General features: G+C 37.8%; 1 protein-coding gene across 3 annotated transcripts in view; it reads right to left on the bottom strand.

The window, feature by feature from the left end:
* Nucleotides 1–18,963, bottom strand: part of RFX8 (regulatory factor X8) — a 259,279-nt gene that overhangs the window by 151,495 nt on the left and 88,821 nt on the right. For 2 of the 3 annotated variants that reach the window (XM_058684530.1, XM_058684528.1), the window contains exon 4: nt 12,617–12,766. The exons of the other annotated variant lie outside the window; for it this stretch is intronic. In XM_058684530.1, coding sequence (XP_058540513.1) covers nt 12,617–12,688 — 72 coding nt within the window. In that variant the 5' untranslated portion in view covers nt 12,689–12,766. The remainder of the gene's footprint in view (nt 1–12,616; nt 12,767–18,963) is intronic. 3 annotated transcript variants of the gene reach the window in all.

The raw sequence follows: 18,963 nt of genomic DNA on the forward strand, positions 1-18,963 counted from the left end.
AATCAAGTCACATATTTGCAACATCTTAATTTGTACTAATTAAGAGAAGTTTTGAGTGATTTCCTTCCCCCACTCCACATAACACTTCTATTTTGGGATAGACAGATATCTTCTCCACTTCAACTTTTCATTTATTTGGTTTTTCACTGATCATTAGCACTTAGCTTTCTTCCATGGGTTGTATTAGTTTGCGATCAACTTTGAAATGCTCTGAAGGAACAGTGAGTTCAGAAGCCATCTGATGCATCTTGCCTTACATAAATGGATTTTTTACCTCTTCGAACAACTCCTGAGCTAATAACATGGAGTAGGAAGCTTGTCATGGGAAAAGGAGATTGGTAGTCATTACCAGTGGTAACAGAGAAGCTATCTTTACCTTCACATCTACCCAAAAGGGTAATTACCTTAACATCCACTCAGAAAGAGACTCTTTCTAGCAATGCATGTGACTTTTCCATGGTTCTTGAGGCACTCCTCATTTGGGGGAGGCTGCCACTATTTAGTTTTATCCACTGACCACAAACAAGTGGTAACTCCATTTCCAGACACAGAAAACCAACTTCCTTTTCTGATTTCTCCAGTTCCTGTTATCCAGGACGGAGCCTAAGAGAAAAGGACTAGCATAGTCCAAGTTTGAGCTAAAAGCTTGGGCTGCAGGTGTGAAGAACAAGGTATAAGTGTTAATGGGATAATGGTTGGATTTTGGCTTAGAGGAGTTATAGGGCATATATATATTCTTACTTCTGAGTCCAGACAAGGAGTATTGAATTGGATGAATGGGAAGACATTACAAAATTCTGAGGATTAGAACTCCCAGGTGCTGAGAATTTGTGTAAGACTCCTCTTCACTAGTGAGAAAGAAAGGTCTCAAACTTGGAACATGGCATCAGTAGGTGCCTAGAAAGAGCTCTGATAAAACCCAAAGGGCAGGAATTAACTCTGCTTACAGATAGCACTGAAAGCACTAATCTAGCACTAAGTAAGCACTAAAATCTTTCTGTTTCAACTTCAAAGAGACTCAAGGACGGAATGACTGTGCCCTGGCAGCTTCCCCTTTGAGGGCTGGACCCCTCACCTCAGTGCTCCGAGGGCAAGCCAACAATCTGTGTGGAGAGGGAAGGGCAAACAACACTGATAAAATGCTTCCAAGGGACAGACAGAATGAATGCAAATATGACCAATCAATACCTAGATTCTATCTGATATGGCATCAAAGCCGACAGTTTACACATAAGCAAATACAATGAATCAACACATAGAAGCAATTTGAGAAATGTAAATGTAAAATTTTCTCATAAAATTTTATGAGAGCACAAGGTACCTATAAAGCTCACAAGTAAATAAGAATGTAAATATTCAGCGCCGTCAGACTCAATTAAATTGGTTGGATCTTTAGGGACAACAATAAGGCAATATGTATAATAAAAGTTACAAATTTGTTTTATGACTTCTTATAACCCAATGCTCTACTTTGGGAATTATGCCACATATAAATTATATACCTACAATTGTAAAAAAATAGGAATCATTTCAGATGCTTGAGAGTAGGGAATTGGTTAAATAAATTATGGCACCTTAACCTAAAAGCATATGGACATATCCCATTATTTTATAGATGAATGACACTCAGGAGTTTAAATTCAGGATGGTGAATAATTTTCTTTTTTTTAATGTTTATTTATTTTTGAGAGAGAGAGAGAGAGAGGGAGAGCACATGCACAAGAGTGGGAGAGGGGCAGAGAGACGGAAACAGAGGATCCAAAGTGGGCTCCACGCTGACAGCAGAGAGCCCGATGTGCGGCTAGAACTCAGGAACTGCGAGATCATGACCTAAGCTGAAGGCAGATGCCTAACCAACAGCCATCCAGGTGCCCCTGAATAGTTTTTCATCTTACGCTCCAATTCTCTTAGTAGTATGTCTTAGAGTTCTAAACTGAAAAGGCCTGAGGCAGTATTTGGCCTCCTTAGAAGGAAAACCTGATCAATTAGCAATATTTGCTAAGGGGATGAGATGGAAGATGAGGTGTGGGAGGAGGCTCTATGCACCTAACCATGAGCCCTGGGTTATGGGGCTGACCAAGAGCACATATGAGCAGTGGAACCAGTCTCCTTCACTGTGTTCTAAAACACAAGCCTTCAACTGGGGTTTGAGGATTCCCGTGGGTGGGCAAAGATATCCCAAGGCTACTCTGGAAGTTTCACAGGAATGTATTACATGACCCTCCATATGTGTATATATCCTTTCCTATAATGGATATATACAAGGCTGAGATCTGGCCTGAGTTCTCAAAAGTGTATTACCACTTGAGAAAGGTGGGCATGCTACTTCATCACCTGAAATCTTTATTTATTTATTTAATTTTATTTTAATTGCAGTAATAAATTACATGGATCTTCAACTTTATTTTATAAAATTATAACCTTTTTAACCTAATAGCAAAAAAGAAACAATATGCCAGCTCTTGGCATTGTTTATCTTTCATTAAATGCATAAGAAACACTTGATCATGATGTATTTAACTTAGAGATTTACTTCCAAAAAATTCTGCCTTTTACATTTAATTTTGTATTGGAGTTGATAATATATTTATGTTGTTTTGATAAATCATGTTCTAAAGGAATAATTATAATGAAAAGTTAAACTGTAAGAAAAATTAATGCATAAAGTATTATGATTACATTGAAATGTAAAATTTCAGTTTCTGTACATTTGTTTTGTACAGTGGGATAGCCCAAAAGGCACTTTCAAGCATAACAATATAGTCTGCAGACAAAAAGCTGTGGAGAAAGAGAATTGGAAATACAGATTCAAGAAGAAAAAACTACCTCAATTAATTTTTTTAATGGATGTTGGTGAGTATCAAATTGTTATAGCTTTGCAATTCCATTATAAACTATTCAAGATTGATATGTTTTATTTTTGATATTCAAATATTTGCATCAACGCAACTATTTAAATTTATGTGAAAATTTTAAATGTCAACTAAAACTATGTAATGGAGCAAACATTTTTGAAATTCTTTTAGGGAGTATGTGACAAAAATCTTTGTAAACTACTATTCTTCAAAGGTAGTCTTGTTACCAATGCCTCACAAAGAAAGGTATCTTGATTAAATAAACTTGGGGAATATTTCAAATCCCCATTTTTAAAACTTATACCACATATTGAATATTCTAGGAAATCTTATGGTTAAAAAAGCATGTTAAACTTGGTTTAATCCAGTGTCTCAGAAACTAAGCTGATCCCAGATTTCTATTTTCTTAGATATCCCTTTTAATGTCCATGGGATAGCCTTGGGGAAAAGCTGTCTTGTCATACCCCTCTATCTACTTAGATTAAATAAATGTTCTCATAAAAAATTTGTGAGTCAAATAGTGAGAAAAGTAGAACAAAATAATATTGACACATATGACAACCATGCAAAACTGTTTCTGGCTGAAATAATTTTGGGACCAATGTAAACAGCTTAGCATTTCCTGTTTTTTCCTTTTGTAAAGTTGCTTAGGACAAAGATAAGAAGAAAAGGGAGAGAATGAGGAAGGGTGTGTCTAGGCATAAAGGAATTAATTACAGCTGGAGACTGATTGATTCAGGAGAAGGTCCTCAGTACAAAATAAGGCTCAGAGTCCCATGGGCCATCCAGATCCTGGAAGATGTACTGGGTCCACACCAAACATCAGTATCTGGGGAACTGTCCCAAATAAAGAAGTTATTTTACCTGTAGAGCTCAGCTCTTGAGGATAATTATTCATTGCAATCTGGTAGACACAGCAAACTTTATGTTTCATGGGCAAAAGGGCCAATCTCAAATTTGTAAATGAACGGTTTATGACATTTGGATAAGACATCTCCAGCTTATGCCATTTCTCTAATAAAACATCTTGGGAAGAACTGGAGCAGCTGGCTGAGGTTTATGATCTCCAGGGGAAGCTAAGTTTCTTCTTCCCAAAGAATTCATCTCTTGCAGGTGTTTGCATTTCTGTGGCAGACTCAGTTTGTCACATCTTAGTGACAATTTCCTATAAAACAAAGTCTCCTAACTTTAAAAGGAAGAAGAGATCTTAGGGGAGCAATGCCATATAAAATCCAACATGAGGCTATTGTCACCCACAGTGAACACATCTACTAGAGAGCCACCAGTCTCAGTCCTCTAAATAGACTTGCCTCCTGGATGAGGATCTGTACTACTGGAATTCAGCTAGGCCTACATCATGACAGGAGGGAAGAGAACAAGCTCAGAATACCACCTTTAGTCTCAGGAAAATATTTGGGCAGCTGAGCTCCCTAAATAAAGCTGTCAGTCCTTAAAAGTAATCCACCCATGATTATCTGAGAGTTTACCTAATCGCAGATTATCTATATTAATCGTGTGTGTGTGTGTGTGTGTGTGTGTGTGTGTTCTGAAAATAGCCACGACAATTACCTACTATCCTACATGTTCTTATATTTTTACTAAGGTGAAATTCAATAACATATAATTAACTATTTTTAAGTATACAATTCAGGGGCGCGTGAGTGGCTCAGTCAGTTAAGCGACCAACTCTTGATTTCGGCTCAAGTCATGATCTCACAGTTGGTGAGTTTAAGCCATGCGTCAGCCTCTGCGTGGACAGCAAGGAGCCTGCTAGGCATTCTTTCTCTCCCTCTCTCTCTGTCCCTACCTCCCCCTCTCAAAATAAATAAACTTTTTTAAAAAAAGTATACAATTCAGTGGTATGTATGATATTCACAAGGTTGTAAAAACTAGTTCCAGCTAGCTTCAAAAATTTTTCTTTATCCCATAAAAATATGCCATGCCCATTAAGTAATTACTCCTTACCACCACCATCCCCAAACACATGCCTGGTAATTTCTAATTTTCCCATCTCTATTGATTTGCTTATTCTGAATTTCTTATTTGCTTATTCTGAATTCCTAAGGAATGTTGGTCTATAGGTTTTCTTACAGTATCTTTGTCTGGCTTTGGCATCAGAATAATTCTGGCTTCAGAATGTATTAAAATGTGTTTCCTTTTCTTCTAAAATTTTGGAAGAGTTTGAGTAGAGTTGGTGTTTAATTCCCTTTAAAATGGTGAAATTTAGAGAACTTTCAGGGAAGATGGCAAAATAGGAAGACCCTAAGTTCACCTCACCCATAGATACAACTAAATAGTACCCACATCACTGTAAATAACTCAGAAAATGACCTGAAGCCTGGCAGAACAGACTCTTCACAGCTAAATGTAGAGAAAAGGCCACATCAAAGAGGATAGGAAGGGCAAAGATGTGGTTGAGAGCTAAACAGACCCATGGGACTGTCCACAGGAGGGAAGGATGCCTCAGGCATGCAGAGGAAAGAAAGCCAGATCCTCACACTAAGTACCCCAGGCAAAAGGAACCTGCATGAAAACCAGAGGGCCTGAATTTCCCAAATTCTTACAATAAACACCTGGAACTTTAAAACTCAGCAAGCTCAGACCTGGGAGAACCAGGAGGGTGATAGGAAACTCAGTGCCCACCCTTAAAGAGACTGTACAACAAACAGCTCTGCTGAAATATAGCATAGAAGTAGCATTTAAAAAATGCCTGGCATATGCAGGAGGTAGATTTGTTTATTAACCTCAGAGCATGGAGGGGCAGGAATCCTTGGGAGCCTTCTTCAGGAACAAAGGAGTAGACAGGTGCCATTTCCTTTCCCTGTCTCCCAGCGTAGACACAAGGACACCTGCGGGGACCAGTGCAGTGCCAATGCTCTCTAAATAACTTGCTAACACTGTGCAACTGGCCCCCACATTTTCCTGAGGACATGGCCCCTCCAGCCAGGCCTTGGCTCCAGATCCTTTCTCATAGCAGACCTGTGCAATCCTTGCTAACACTGCATGTCCCACCCCTATATCCTCCTGCCATATGCCCTTGGCTGGAATCATATAGCCTCCCAAAACTGACAGGAAGAAATAGAAAATTTGAACAGACTGATTACCAGCAATGAAATTGAATCAGTAATCAAAAAACTCCCAACAAACAAAAGTCCAGGACCAGAAGGCTTCACAGGGGAATTCTACCAAACATTTAAAGAAGAGTTAATACGTATTCTTCTCAAACTATTCCAATTAATAGAAGAGGAAGGAAAACTTCCAAATTCATTCTATGAAGCCAACATTACCTTGACACCAGATAAGAACAGCACACAAGAAAGAGAACTACAGGCCAATATCACTTATTAACATAGATGCAAAAATCCTCAACAAAATACTAGCAAACTGAATCCAACAATACATTAAAAAAATCATTCACCATGATCAAGTGGGATTTATTCCCAGGATGAAGGGTAGTTCAACATTTGAAAATTAATCAACATGATACATCACATCAGTAAGAGAAAGGATAAGAACCATATGATCATTTCAATTGATGCAGAAAAGGCATTTGACAAAGTACAAGATCCATTCATGATAAAAACCCTCAACAAAGTAGGTCTAGAGGGAACACACCTGAACATAATAAAGGCCATATATGAAAAATCCTCAGTGAACATCATACTCAATGAGGAAAAACAGAGCTTTTCCCCTAAGGCCAGGAACAAGACAAGGATATCCAGTCTTCCCTCTTTTATTCAACATAGTACTGGAAGGCCTACCCACAGCAATCACACAACAAAAGGAATAAAAGGCATCCAGATTGGCAAGGAAGAAGGAACACTTTCCCTATTTGCAGATGACATGATACTATATGGAGAAAATTCTAAAAAGCCCACCAAAAAACTACTAGAACTGATAAATGAATTCAATAAAGTCATAGGATATAAAAGCAATGTACAGAAGAAGTCTGTTGCATTTGTATACACTAACAATGAAGCAGCAGAAAGAGAAATTAAGAAAACAATACCATTTACAACTGCACCAAAAATAATAAAGTATCTAGGAATAAACTTAACCAAGGAGGTTAAGACCTCTGAAATCTACAAAACATCTATGAAAGAAATTGGATATGACACAAAGAAGTGGAAAGATATTCCATGCTCATGGGTTGCAAGAACCAATATTGTTAATATGTTTATACTACCCAAAGCAATCTACAGATTTAATGCTATCCCTACCAAAATACCACCAGCTTTTTTCACATAAGTGGACCAAATAATCCTAAAATTTGGATGGAACCACAAAAGACCCCAAATAGCAAAGCAATCTTGAAAAAGGAAAACAAAACTGGAACTAGCACAGTTCCTGATATCAAGATACACTGCAAAGCTATGGTAATCAAAACAGTATGGTACTGGCACAAAAATAGACACATGGATCAACACAGCAGAATAAAGAGAGTTCAGAAATAAGCCTGCAATTATGTAGTCAATTAATCTTTGACAAAAGAGGCAAGAATGTGCAATGGGAAAAAGACTCTTCAACAAATGGTGTTGGGAAAATGGGACAGCTACATGCAAAAGTATAAAACTGGACCATTTTCTTACACCATACACAAAAATATACTCAAAATTGAATAAGGACCTAATGTGAGGCCTGAAACCATAAAAATCCTAGAAGAGAGCACAGGCAGTAATTTCTCTGAAATCAGCCATAGCAACATCTTTAAAACAAAAGCAAAAATAAATTATTGGGATGACATAAAAATAAAAACTTCTGCACAGCATAGAAACAATCGACAAAACTAAAGGGCAGCTTATCAAATGGAAGAAGATATTTGCAAATGACATATCTGATAAAGGGTTAGTATCCAAAATATATGAAGTACTTATACAACTCAACACCAAAAAAGAAATAATCCAATTTAAAAATGGGCAGAAGACATGAACAGACATTTCTCTGAAGAAGACATCCAGATGGCCAACATAAGCATGAAAAGGACTCATCACACATTATCAGGTTAAGGCAAGTCAAAACCACAATGACATATCACCTCACACCTGTCAGAATGGCTAAAATCAAAAACACAAGAAACAAGAGGTATTAGTGAGGATGTGGAGAAAAAGGAACCCTCATGCACTGTTGGGAGGAATGCAAAGTGGTGCAGCTGCTGTGGAAAACAGTCTGGAGGTTCCTCAAAAAGTTGAAAATAGAACTACCCTATGATCCAATAATCACACTACTGAGTATCCCCAAAATACAAAAACACTAATTCAAAGGGTATTTGCACCATATAGCAGCATTATTTACAACACCCAAATCATGGAAGTAGACGAAGTGTCCACCGATAGAGAAGAATGGATAAAGAAGATGTTGTCTATACATACAATGGAAATTTATTCAGCCATAAAAAGGAATGAAATCTTGCCATTTGCAACAACATGGTTAGATCTAAAGAGTATAATGCTAGGCAAAATAAGTCAAAGTAAGATAAATACTGTATGATTTCACTCATATGTGGAATTTAAGAAAGAAAACAAAACAAATGAACAAAGAAAAAAGAGACAAATGAAAAACAGACTCTTAAGTAGAAAGTACAAACTGATAGTTATCAGAGGGGTGGCAGATGTGGGGATGGGTGAAACAGGTGAAGGAGGTTAAGAATACACTCACTTTTTTATTAAAATTTTTATGTTTATTTTTGAGAGAGAGAGAGAGACAGAGCATGAGCATGAGCATGAATAGGGGAGGGGCAGACAGACAGGGAGATACAGGATCCAAAGCAGGCTCCAGGCTCTGAGCTGTCAGTACAGAGCCTGATGCGAGTCTCCAACTCACAAACCATGAGATCGTGACCGAAGTCAAACCGAAGTTGAACGCTTAACTGACTGAGCCACCTAGAAGCCCCCCAAATACACTTATCTTGATGAGCATTGAGTAATACAGAATTTTTGAATCACTATATTGTACACTTGAAACTAACATAACACTCTATGTTAACTATAGTGGAATTAAAATTTTTCTGAAGGAGGGACAAAGTGCCTCAATAACCTAGGGAAAAATTTTTTGAGACTTTTGGAAATATAGCAGACCTGTTGAAACATCATAGAATCAGCTACATGCATCAGGAAATATAAATTTATGATTCTAGTTTTTATCTTGAAAGGAATAAAATTGCAAATTATTTTTCAAGATTAAAAAAAATCAAAGATTAACTGTATTAGAATTAAAATAAAATATTTAAAAAATCAAAGAAAAAACAGCCTGTAAACCATGACATGGAGAATTACATTATATGACCTCCTGCCCTCACCACCACCTGACAAACACCCCATATGTATGTATACATGTACGCATGTACGCATGTATATATGCACACATGCCTGTGCACACATGCGCATATGCACAATGTAATTGTGTGTGCATCTTTATGTGTGTCTTCATGCACATGTGCACTATAGGTGTGTATTTTACACTGCCCTAGGCCCAAGGGGCTGATGAATCATCGAAGTTAGGGAGTGAGAACACTTAGCCTGCCCTACCTCTGCCATGCACTTGGCATACAACCTTTACAGCAGATGTCTTTGGGGTATCAGCAGAACTCACACAGTATACAATTTGCTCCCATCTCCCATCCTTACATGCAGCCAAGTTTCTATTATGTGAGGCCCCTGCCCGACACAACAGCTAATTCTGCTAAATTGGACAACTGACCCACAGTGGACCAATCAGATTCTTCCCTCCAGAAACCTGGATTAGGGATTGAAGAGAGCCAGCCAATTTATATGTCTGGAACTGCAGTGTGAATGTGAGCGCTCTCTGAGAGCCAGGGCCAAGAACACCAAGCAGACCTAAGAAGTGTGGCAAAAAGAGAATTCCTGAGTTCTCCAGGGCTTTCTACAGGCTTGTTTCTAGCCCAGCTTTATCTGTCCCTTTGGATTCCATGGAATACCCCTGAATCCTTATAATAAATTTTATTTATTTGTCTGTTTGTTTGAAGTAACTGAGATTGGTTGCTGCTTCTAACCAAAACTTCCTTACAAGCCACTTATCTTCATTATGTTTCTATTTCTTCACTTAAAAAACAAGGAAGTTTGATCAGACACCTTCCTAGTTCTAATTTACATTAATGGTACCTTCCTGGAGCCTGCCTCCAACATGATTACGTTTCGGAGAGAGGTGGGAAAAGACATTGCAATATTTTACTGTGTAAGTTGCTTCTCCAGAAGTTATACAAAGGTAAAAGCTCACTTCCTCCAGAGCATGCCAGCTAGACAGAGTTCATCTTTACATATGTCAGATAAAGTCTATACTCACTAACGGAAATAAAAATGTCTGAGTGGAAAGGAATCTTTGCAAACAGAATCCGGATAGAATATGTTTTTCCAGATGAGAATTTGGGGTATGACCCCATAAACATAAAAACTTTCCTGTCTCTATATCTTTTATTTTTTTAGTTTATTTATTTATTTTGAGAGAGACAGAGAGAGAGAAAGAGAGCATGTAAGAGAGAGCATGAGTGGGGGAGAGGCAGAGAGAGAGGGAGAGGATCCCAAATAGGCTCCATGCTCTCATGGAGCTCGAACATGCTGTCATGTTTGACGCTCGAACCCACAAACTGTAAGATCATGACCTGAGCCAAAATCAGTCAGACACTCAACTGACTGAGCCATCTAGGTACCCCTCTATATCCTTTATATACTTTAAATTATAAAGTCCTATAAATTATATATTATATAATGAATTACATACTTATATTGTTAAGTATGATTTTGTTACTATAAACCCTGTCTTCCTAGTTCAATTAAATATTCTTCCAGAGTAGAGGTCAAAATGTGTACTTCATGCTGTGAATCCCTATTGTGCCCAGCCCCATTTTTGTTATGTGGTAGTTACTCTTGAAAAACATGCAGTTAAGTTGCATTCACCACCCAAATAAACCAAGGTTTAAAGATGCTCATACCTCACTGAAATTCTTAGGATAAGTGTATGCCTAAGTGTATATATTTCCTGGCTAAAGGGACAATTGATTAAATAAATGAATGATGCCAACAAATATTCATTGAGCTCATGCTAAGTATCAGAAAAAGTATACTCACTCACCCCACCCCCAGGCACCCACAGCTCTTTTCTGCAAGAGCAATGAACAAGCAAATGGAGATGAGCTATTTCTGACAGAGGTTTATCTATGCGTCCCGGAAGAATACTTTATACCCAGTAAATGCCCTGTTAATCCAGATCACTGAAGAAACAGATGGGATTATATGTACAAGGATACATAAGGGGAAACACCTTGTGAGGGAAAATAGGAAAGAAGCTGAAAAGGGCTAGGAAAGCCACTAGACCATGATGCCAGTCTGACTCTGAGTGATGGAGAGCAGGGAGAAAGGCTGGATGAAAGTCTCCTGGACTGCTATGCAGTCTGAGGAAGGTTGAAAAAAGCCATAGGAGTCCCATGGCTCCCAGGAACAGACCTGCCTTGATATTGTGCCCAGCTCAGTCACTGACTGAGAGCAGTCCATGGGAGGCATGATCTTGGTGCAAAATGACGATGAATTTCAGAGTGGAGCAGCTGGGGTCCCTGATCAATTACACCCCCCGTCGTTGGCAATCTGCAATGCATGACCACCACAGATACTCATATTTTTGCCTGATTGAATTGATGATTTTACCTGAAAGAGCCACATCCCTCTTCTTTTCTTACAATGTCCATTCTCACCATGACAGAAGAGGTTATAGATCTCAAGAGGTCAGCAACCCTAGCCATTCAATTTTACAGTCTGAAAATCCCCATTAAGAAGTCCATTAGGAAGCTTCCAGGAGCCACGCTTTTTACAACCTCAGACAGTTCAGATCATCTGACGAATGAGCATTTCCATGGTATCACCAAGATTTGTTCTCTGAGAAATATAAGGGCGCAACAGAAGTAGATATATGTGTGACAGAGAAAGAGAGACAGACACTGGCCTATTAAGAATTTGCTCTAGCTAAGCTTTCAATGTGAGTATTTCAGTACTTACCCTGTTTTGATTAAAGTGAAAAAACCAGAGATAATGCAGCCAAATTCACTTAATATCAAGTCACTAATATAAAATCTATTTCATGGATTTTTTTCATCCAGACTCTAAGCAATTTGGCAAAATTGCAATACAACTAGCCAAATACTCACTGACATCAAAACACCATCAAGATTAGCACTAAGTAAAAAACAAAACAAAACAAAACATTGCTTTCTGAGACTAAAAATTACTTGCTATCAACTAAAGCAAACAAAACTTATTAAAACTCGACATTTTGTTCTTCTCTCAGTGTGTTGGGTAAACACAACAGAACCATTTGAGCAGACCAGAATAACAGTATAATTTCTGTAGAATTAAAGGGCTAAGAACTTACCCCTGCTTTCATGATGTCATTTTCTTCTACTCTTATTTTTAGAAAACTCTATATACATTAATCTGGAAGAAGGAATCTAATTATATTTAAATGATGTTTTCTAGTAGTTTCTAGTAGGTTAAGCCAGACTTGCAAATGGCTTAGAAATAACAGGTTTAATAATATTTGCAAAAGGCCTATCTTTGACTGGAAAACTAGACCCATTTTGTGTTCATATCTTATCTTCCTACATAGCTATGGCAAGAAAAATAAATTTTGTTCAAGAAAAAGCCATTGGCTATTTTCCTTAGATCTGCATGCTCAAGTCTAATTTGGTCCAACTCCAATGACTACAAGAAGCCAAAGGTAAATTTATACATATAGCTTATATCAGCTCTAAAAATTACCTTTTGTTCAAAATTCTCAATGTGAACAGGGAAAAACCTCCTCCTAATTGTATCATTCCTCTTCTTTAGCATTTTCTTCTTGAATATTCTTTCATTCAGCTATTCCTTCCACATTTGCTGATTATAATATGTCTATCATTCTGATAGGGTCTGTGGAGGAAATAAAATATGGGAAACACATCTTTACTCTCACAAGATGTTCAGTTTATTTGGAGAAATAAGACATATACATACATCCCTACAACACATAATGATATACAATCAGTGAAATGGAGGTTTAAGGCTAAGAGAAATTTTGGCCCCAATTCTTGGGTAGCATTTAAGGTAGAGCTTGTGAAAGATGTGTCTGAGATGAAAGCAGACAAAGAATGTGCCAGAAAATGAGAAAACAATGAGACAGAGAGGGAAATAAAAGGGACAGCATGACCAGTTTTGTTGAAAGCAAGGCCCATTTAGGGGAGTAGAGAGATATAAAACTGGAAAGGTAGAAGGGGCCAGACTGAAGAATTTTTAATACCAGCCAGAGAAGTCACTAAATACCAGCTGGGAAGGCAAAAAAGAATCACTAAAAGTTCTAACAGAGAAGTGATGTAAAAAAATTTTTAGGAAGCTGTTAATCTGGTGGGGATGTGCAGATTCCTAGAAGAGGCAAAAACAGAAACTAGAAGCCAGGAGGGTATCACGAGAATCAGAGCATGAAGCAAGGGGGCCAAGTTAGGATCATAGCAGTAAGAATGGAAAAGTGGGGTCTAAAGGAATAGCTACTAAAGAAGAATTGGCAGGATGTGCTCAAGCAAATGGATGACAATGGCAAGAGAGATAAACTTGAAGATGACCCCTGTGTAAGCCTGGGCAATGGAACTTGACTATGCAACCAACAAAAATAAAAATAGTGAAGACAGAAATGCTAGTGTGGATAGAAGGAATGTAGACGGAAAGTAAAAACACTAAGTTTAACCTTAATCATATGGAGTTTGTGGTGTGAATAGTATGCCTGTAGTCACTTGGTAGGGAATATGGCACTAGAGTTCAGGACACAGGTTATGGGCTTGTGATTGTAACTTAGGAGTGAGGGGGAAGATGATTCCACAGGCTCACAGAAGGCCATGGAAATAGACAATATGTCAAGAGAGGGGAGCAAGACAAGAACAGAAAAGAGAGTTCAAGATAGAACTTTGGGAAGTGTCTCCCCTTGCAGATGTATTTTCCTTTAATATGTTTGGGGAAGGCAGTCCCTGAAGTGTGATTGGCTCTCCATTATCATATTCTCCCCTCAGCTGCTCTCAGAACTACCTTGGGTTGCTTACACTGTTCATCACTTGGACCTCTGTGTCTCCTGTTCTTCTTCAATAATTACACCTGGATATGGTGGTGATGGTGCAGAGATATCAGCATGTCTCCTTTCTGGGGTATCCTTTATTTATCCATAAAACCACTCAAACAAGGCTCTGGGGCATACTGAAAACTTTATTAGAGTTTTGGGAATAACTACAGGAAATGATATGAGGGAGAGAAGAAAACTTAAGTCTCCATGCTAAATAGATTGTCATATCCCAGAATCCTAGAGAAAAGAAAAAGCATTACTCCTTTCACAGTGTACATTTGACTTCTTAGTCTTGTTTTCATGACTTGAAACCTATCCTTCTATTTCTCTCATTAAACAAAAGCACATTTACCTTTTTCTTTTTCTGTGCAAATTTCACACCTCTATTCTGGACCCAGTGGATTCTCTAACACTGGACCATAATGGAACACATGGAACTCAGGGAGCACAGGAAAATACTAGGACACTTCCCAGAATGTGAGCTAGTCAGTTTAGGATAACAATGCAGGTGGCTTCAGGATAACAGTCCACAGAGGGCTTTCCCACTACAAGTTCAGTCCCTGTTCAAGTATCTTCATGGTGGGAGGTGGGGATAGCCCTCCAAATTGCCCTACAGATAACATGAAAGCACAATCTCACATGCCCTTTTCAGGGACAAACAATTTTTCTCAGAGACAATGTAGTCTAAATACACATTAAGGAAGAGAAACATTTTCCTAAAGGCAATAAAACCTATAAAAATTTCCCCAGTTTATTTGAAATAGCTTTTTAGATTGCTAAGCAGAATAATTTTTCCCATTTTTACTCCCCTATTCTAGGATGTGCCTATGGCCCACCTCTGAAACTCTTGGCTTTCTAACAATAGAACCATTTATCTTCCCCCAAAGACCTTGCAGAAACTCTGAAATTATAGTTGTCTTATAAGGAATTTGAGAGAAGTAGCCAGCTACAGTGGCAGAGGCATAATAGTCAGAAATGTAAAAGAATAAGGAAAATAGCAGTACAATTTAGGCCAAGAGAAAAAGAGATTTAGGGAGAAGTAGATCATAGTTTCATGTGCTCCAAAGAAATTAGCATAGAAGACAATGACAAAAGTCATTGCCAACTTAGATGTCATTGGTGACCATCTACAAAAGAGTTTCAAGAGAATGGGTGGGGGTGGAGGAGAAACCATAGAAGTTTTCTCTTCAGGAAAGAATACCCATGTAAAGAAGGGGAAAAAGGACATGACAGCTTAAGACAGTAGGAGATTGGGGGTAAGGTTTTATTTAGGTGAGAAATCTCTGGAAAATGTTATAAACAGGAAAGATTTAAGACAGGCTTGTTTCTAGTTGATGAAGCATGGTGAGATGGAAATTAGAGGAGATAGGAGGTAGAAAGCTGAAGCTATGTTAACAAGATTTGACTGATTTTATTTTGAGAAAGGAAGGAAGTAGACAAAAATATAGAAAGATACAAAAACAAATAAACAATCAAATAATTTAAAACAATACTGAGGTAGAGAGGAGGGCATTGAGAAAGATATGTTTCCTCAAATGAACAAAAAGCCAAACCATCTGTTGGGACTGAAGAAGTGAAGTTGGTTTGGAAGTCTGAAGGTTGTGGCAGAGAACTCAATGGCTCCTACATGGAATTTGAGAGGAAGCAACAAAAAGAGTAAAATAAAAAACCACCAGACTTCCTTTACAGATAATTTAGACCAAACTTTGCAATGAGTACAATTACAAAAGCTAACAAAATATAAAAATCAACTACTTGATGGTGATAAAGGCACTAAGAATTACCCTACTAGATTCAGGAGATAATCCAGAGAGGTACGCTTGATATTAGAATTCCTTTCCCCTTGGGTGTGTTTGCTACTTCCCGCAGAGACATCTGAGCAGTGCTTTTGCCAACCTTATGGAGTGAGAAATATAAAAGTAGGATCCCAGAGACCCTGAAGATTAGGAAGGAGAAGGATCCCTAATGAATTTCCTGTGTTGTCAGTTGAGTCTCCACAGGACCATAGGAAAACTAGAAGCAAACTAAGACCACCAAAAATTGCAGCCCAGCTTCAAATCTTCTCAATTCCTGAAAGTGCATAATGTGATCCTGGATTGCTACATTTTTCTAGGAACCTGCTGGAAGCAAGTACAGATCTTCTTTTTTCTTTTTTAATTTTTTTAATATTTATTTATTTTTGAGAGAGAGAAAGACAGCGGGAGCGGGTGAGTGGCAAAGAGAGAGGGAGACACAGAATCCGAAGCAGGCTCCAGGCTCTGAGCTGTCAGTACAGAGCCCAACGCAGGGTTCAAACTCACGAATTGTGAGATCATGACTTGAGCGAAGTCAGACACTTAACCCATTCAGTCACCCAGGTGCCCTGCAAGTATAGATCTTCTATGGGAAATAAATAATGTTATTCTAGGCCTCAAATGTTTTCTACAAGCAAGTATTCAAATATTGCTTCTAGCACACAATGAGAATAACCAGACATACCAAGTATCCATGGATGAATTAATGGTTAAACAAAATGTTTACTATTATGGAATATTATCTAGCCTTAAAAAGGAAGGAAATTCTAACACATTCTATAACATGGATGAAACTTGAGAACATTATAGTAAGTGAAATAAGCTGATCACAAAAAGACAAATGCTATATGATTCTACTTGTATAAGGTACCTGGAGTAGTCAAATTCATAGACACAGAAAGTAGAATGGTGGTTTCCAGGGGCTGACAGGAGAGGGGAAATAAAGAATCATTGCTTAATGGGTACAGAGTTGCATTTCTGCAAGATGGAAAGGTTCTGGAGATGGATGGTGTTGATGTTTGCACAACAATATAAATGTACTTAAAACTGCTGACTGTATGCTTAAAAATGGTTAAGACAGTCAATTTTTTGTTAGTGTGTTTTAATAAAATAAAAAATTTAGAGAAGTGAAGAAATTTCTAAATCAAAACAATGAGAGAGAAATGAAGACATTCTCAGATAATCAAAAGATAAGAGAGTTTGTTGCCACTAGACCTGTCCTACAAGCAATGCTAAAGGATGCAGGGCGCCTGGGTAGCTCGGTTGGTTAAGCATCTAACTCTTGATTTCAGCTTAGGTCATGATCTCATTGTTCATATGTTTTAGCCCTGCTTTGGGCTGAGTACTGACAGCATGGAGTCTGCTTGGGACTCTCTCTCTCTCCCTCTCTCTCTGTCCCTCCCCTGCTCACACTCTCTGTCTCTCAAAATAAATAAATAAACGTTTCTGTTAATAATAATAATAATAATAATAATAAAAGAAATGCTAAAGGGTGTCCTCCTGGTTGAGCTGAAAAGAAACTAGACAGTTACTTGATGCTGTAAAAAGAAATAAAGATCTCTGGTGAAGGGGCACTTGGGTGGCTCAATCAGTTAACTGTCAGACTCTTAGTTTTGGCTCAGGTCATAATATCATGGTTCATGAGCCCTGCATGGGGTTCCTCACTGTCAGCACAGAGCCTACTTGGGATTTTCTCTCTCCCTCTCTCTCTCTGCCTCTCCTCCATTTATATACACATGCTCTCTCTCTCTCTCTCAAAATAAACAAATAACCTTAAAAAAAAGATCTCTGGTGAAGGTAAATACATAGATAATTATAAAATCTAGTATTATTGTAATTTTGGTATTAACTCCACTTTTTAAAAACATGGTTTAGGCGCACCTAGGTGGCTCAGTCAGTTAAGTGTCCGACTTGGCTCAGGTCATGATCTTGCAGTTCTGGGGTTCGAGCCCAGCATTAAGCTCTGTGCTGACAGCTCAGAGCCCGGAGCCTGCTTTAGAGTCTGTGTCTCCCTCTCTCTCTGCCTCTTCCCCATCCCCCTCAAAAATAAACATTAAAACATTTTTAAGTAATAAAAAAATAAAAAATAAATTTAAAAAACATGGTTTAAAGGACAAACGCATAAAAAACATACTTCTGGTCATGTACCATGTAAAGATGTAATCTGTGGCTTCTAATAATAGAAAGGGAGAAGGGAGCTACATACAAGTTTTGTGTGCTACTGAAGATAATTGTTATAAACTCAAATTAGGGTGCTATAACCTTAGGATGTTACATTAAATCCCAATAGTAACCAAAAAGAAAATAGGTATAGAATATACACATAAGGAAACGAGAAGGGACTCAAACACACAACAAAAATCAACTAAACACAAAAGAAGGCAGTGATAATGGAAGTGAAGGACAAAAAAAGCTATAATACCTAGAAAACAAATAGCAAAATGCCAAAACTAAGTAAGACCCTCCTTATCAGTAATTACTTTAAATGTAAATTGAGTAAGCTCTCCAATCAAAAGATAAAAACTGGCAGAAAAGGTTTCTAAAAATGGATTCAACTATATACATCTATAAGAGACTCACTTTAGATCCAAAGACACAAATAGATTGGGATACCTGGGTGGCTCAGTCAGTTAAGCGTCTGACTCTTAATCTTGGCTCAAGTCATGATCTCATGGTTCCTGGGATAGGGCCACATGCCGGGGTCTGTGCTGATGACAGCATGGAGCCTGCTTGGGATTTTCTCCCTTTCTTTTCCTCTCAAAATAAATAAATAAACATTAAAAATTTTTAAAAGAAAAACAAAGACATAAATACGTTGAAAGTGAAGGGATTGAAAAAGGTATTTCATACACAGATTAACCAAAAGAGAATTGGGGTAGCTATACTAATAACAGACAAAATTAACTTTAATTCCAAAAGATTAAAAGAGAAAAAGACAGACAATATATAAGAACATTTTTAATACAGTAAGATAATATAACAAAACATCTACACACCCAAGAGACTTTCAAAATTTATGAAGGAAAAACTGACAATTTAAGGAAGAAATAGTTTTACAATAATAGTTGGAGACATGAATGCCCTACTTTAAATAATGGACTGAACAACCAGAGAGAAAATAAGTGAGGATATAGAGGACTTGGACAACACATAAACCATCTAGACCTAACAGACATACAGAATATTCCATGCAACAACAGCAGAATACACACTCCTTCCAAGAACATGAG

This window comes from Neofelis nebulosa, chromosome 9 (genome assembly GCF_028018385.1).
Source record: "Neofelis nebulosa isolate mNeoNeb1 chromosome 9, mNeoNeb1.pri, whole genome shotgun sequence".
In the NCBI taxonomy this organism is placed as follows: Eukaryota; Metazoa; Chordata; class Mammalia; order Carnivora; family Felidae; genus Neofelis; species Neofelis nebulosa.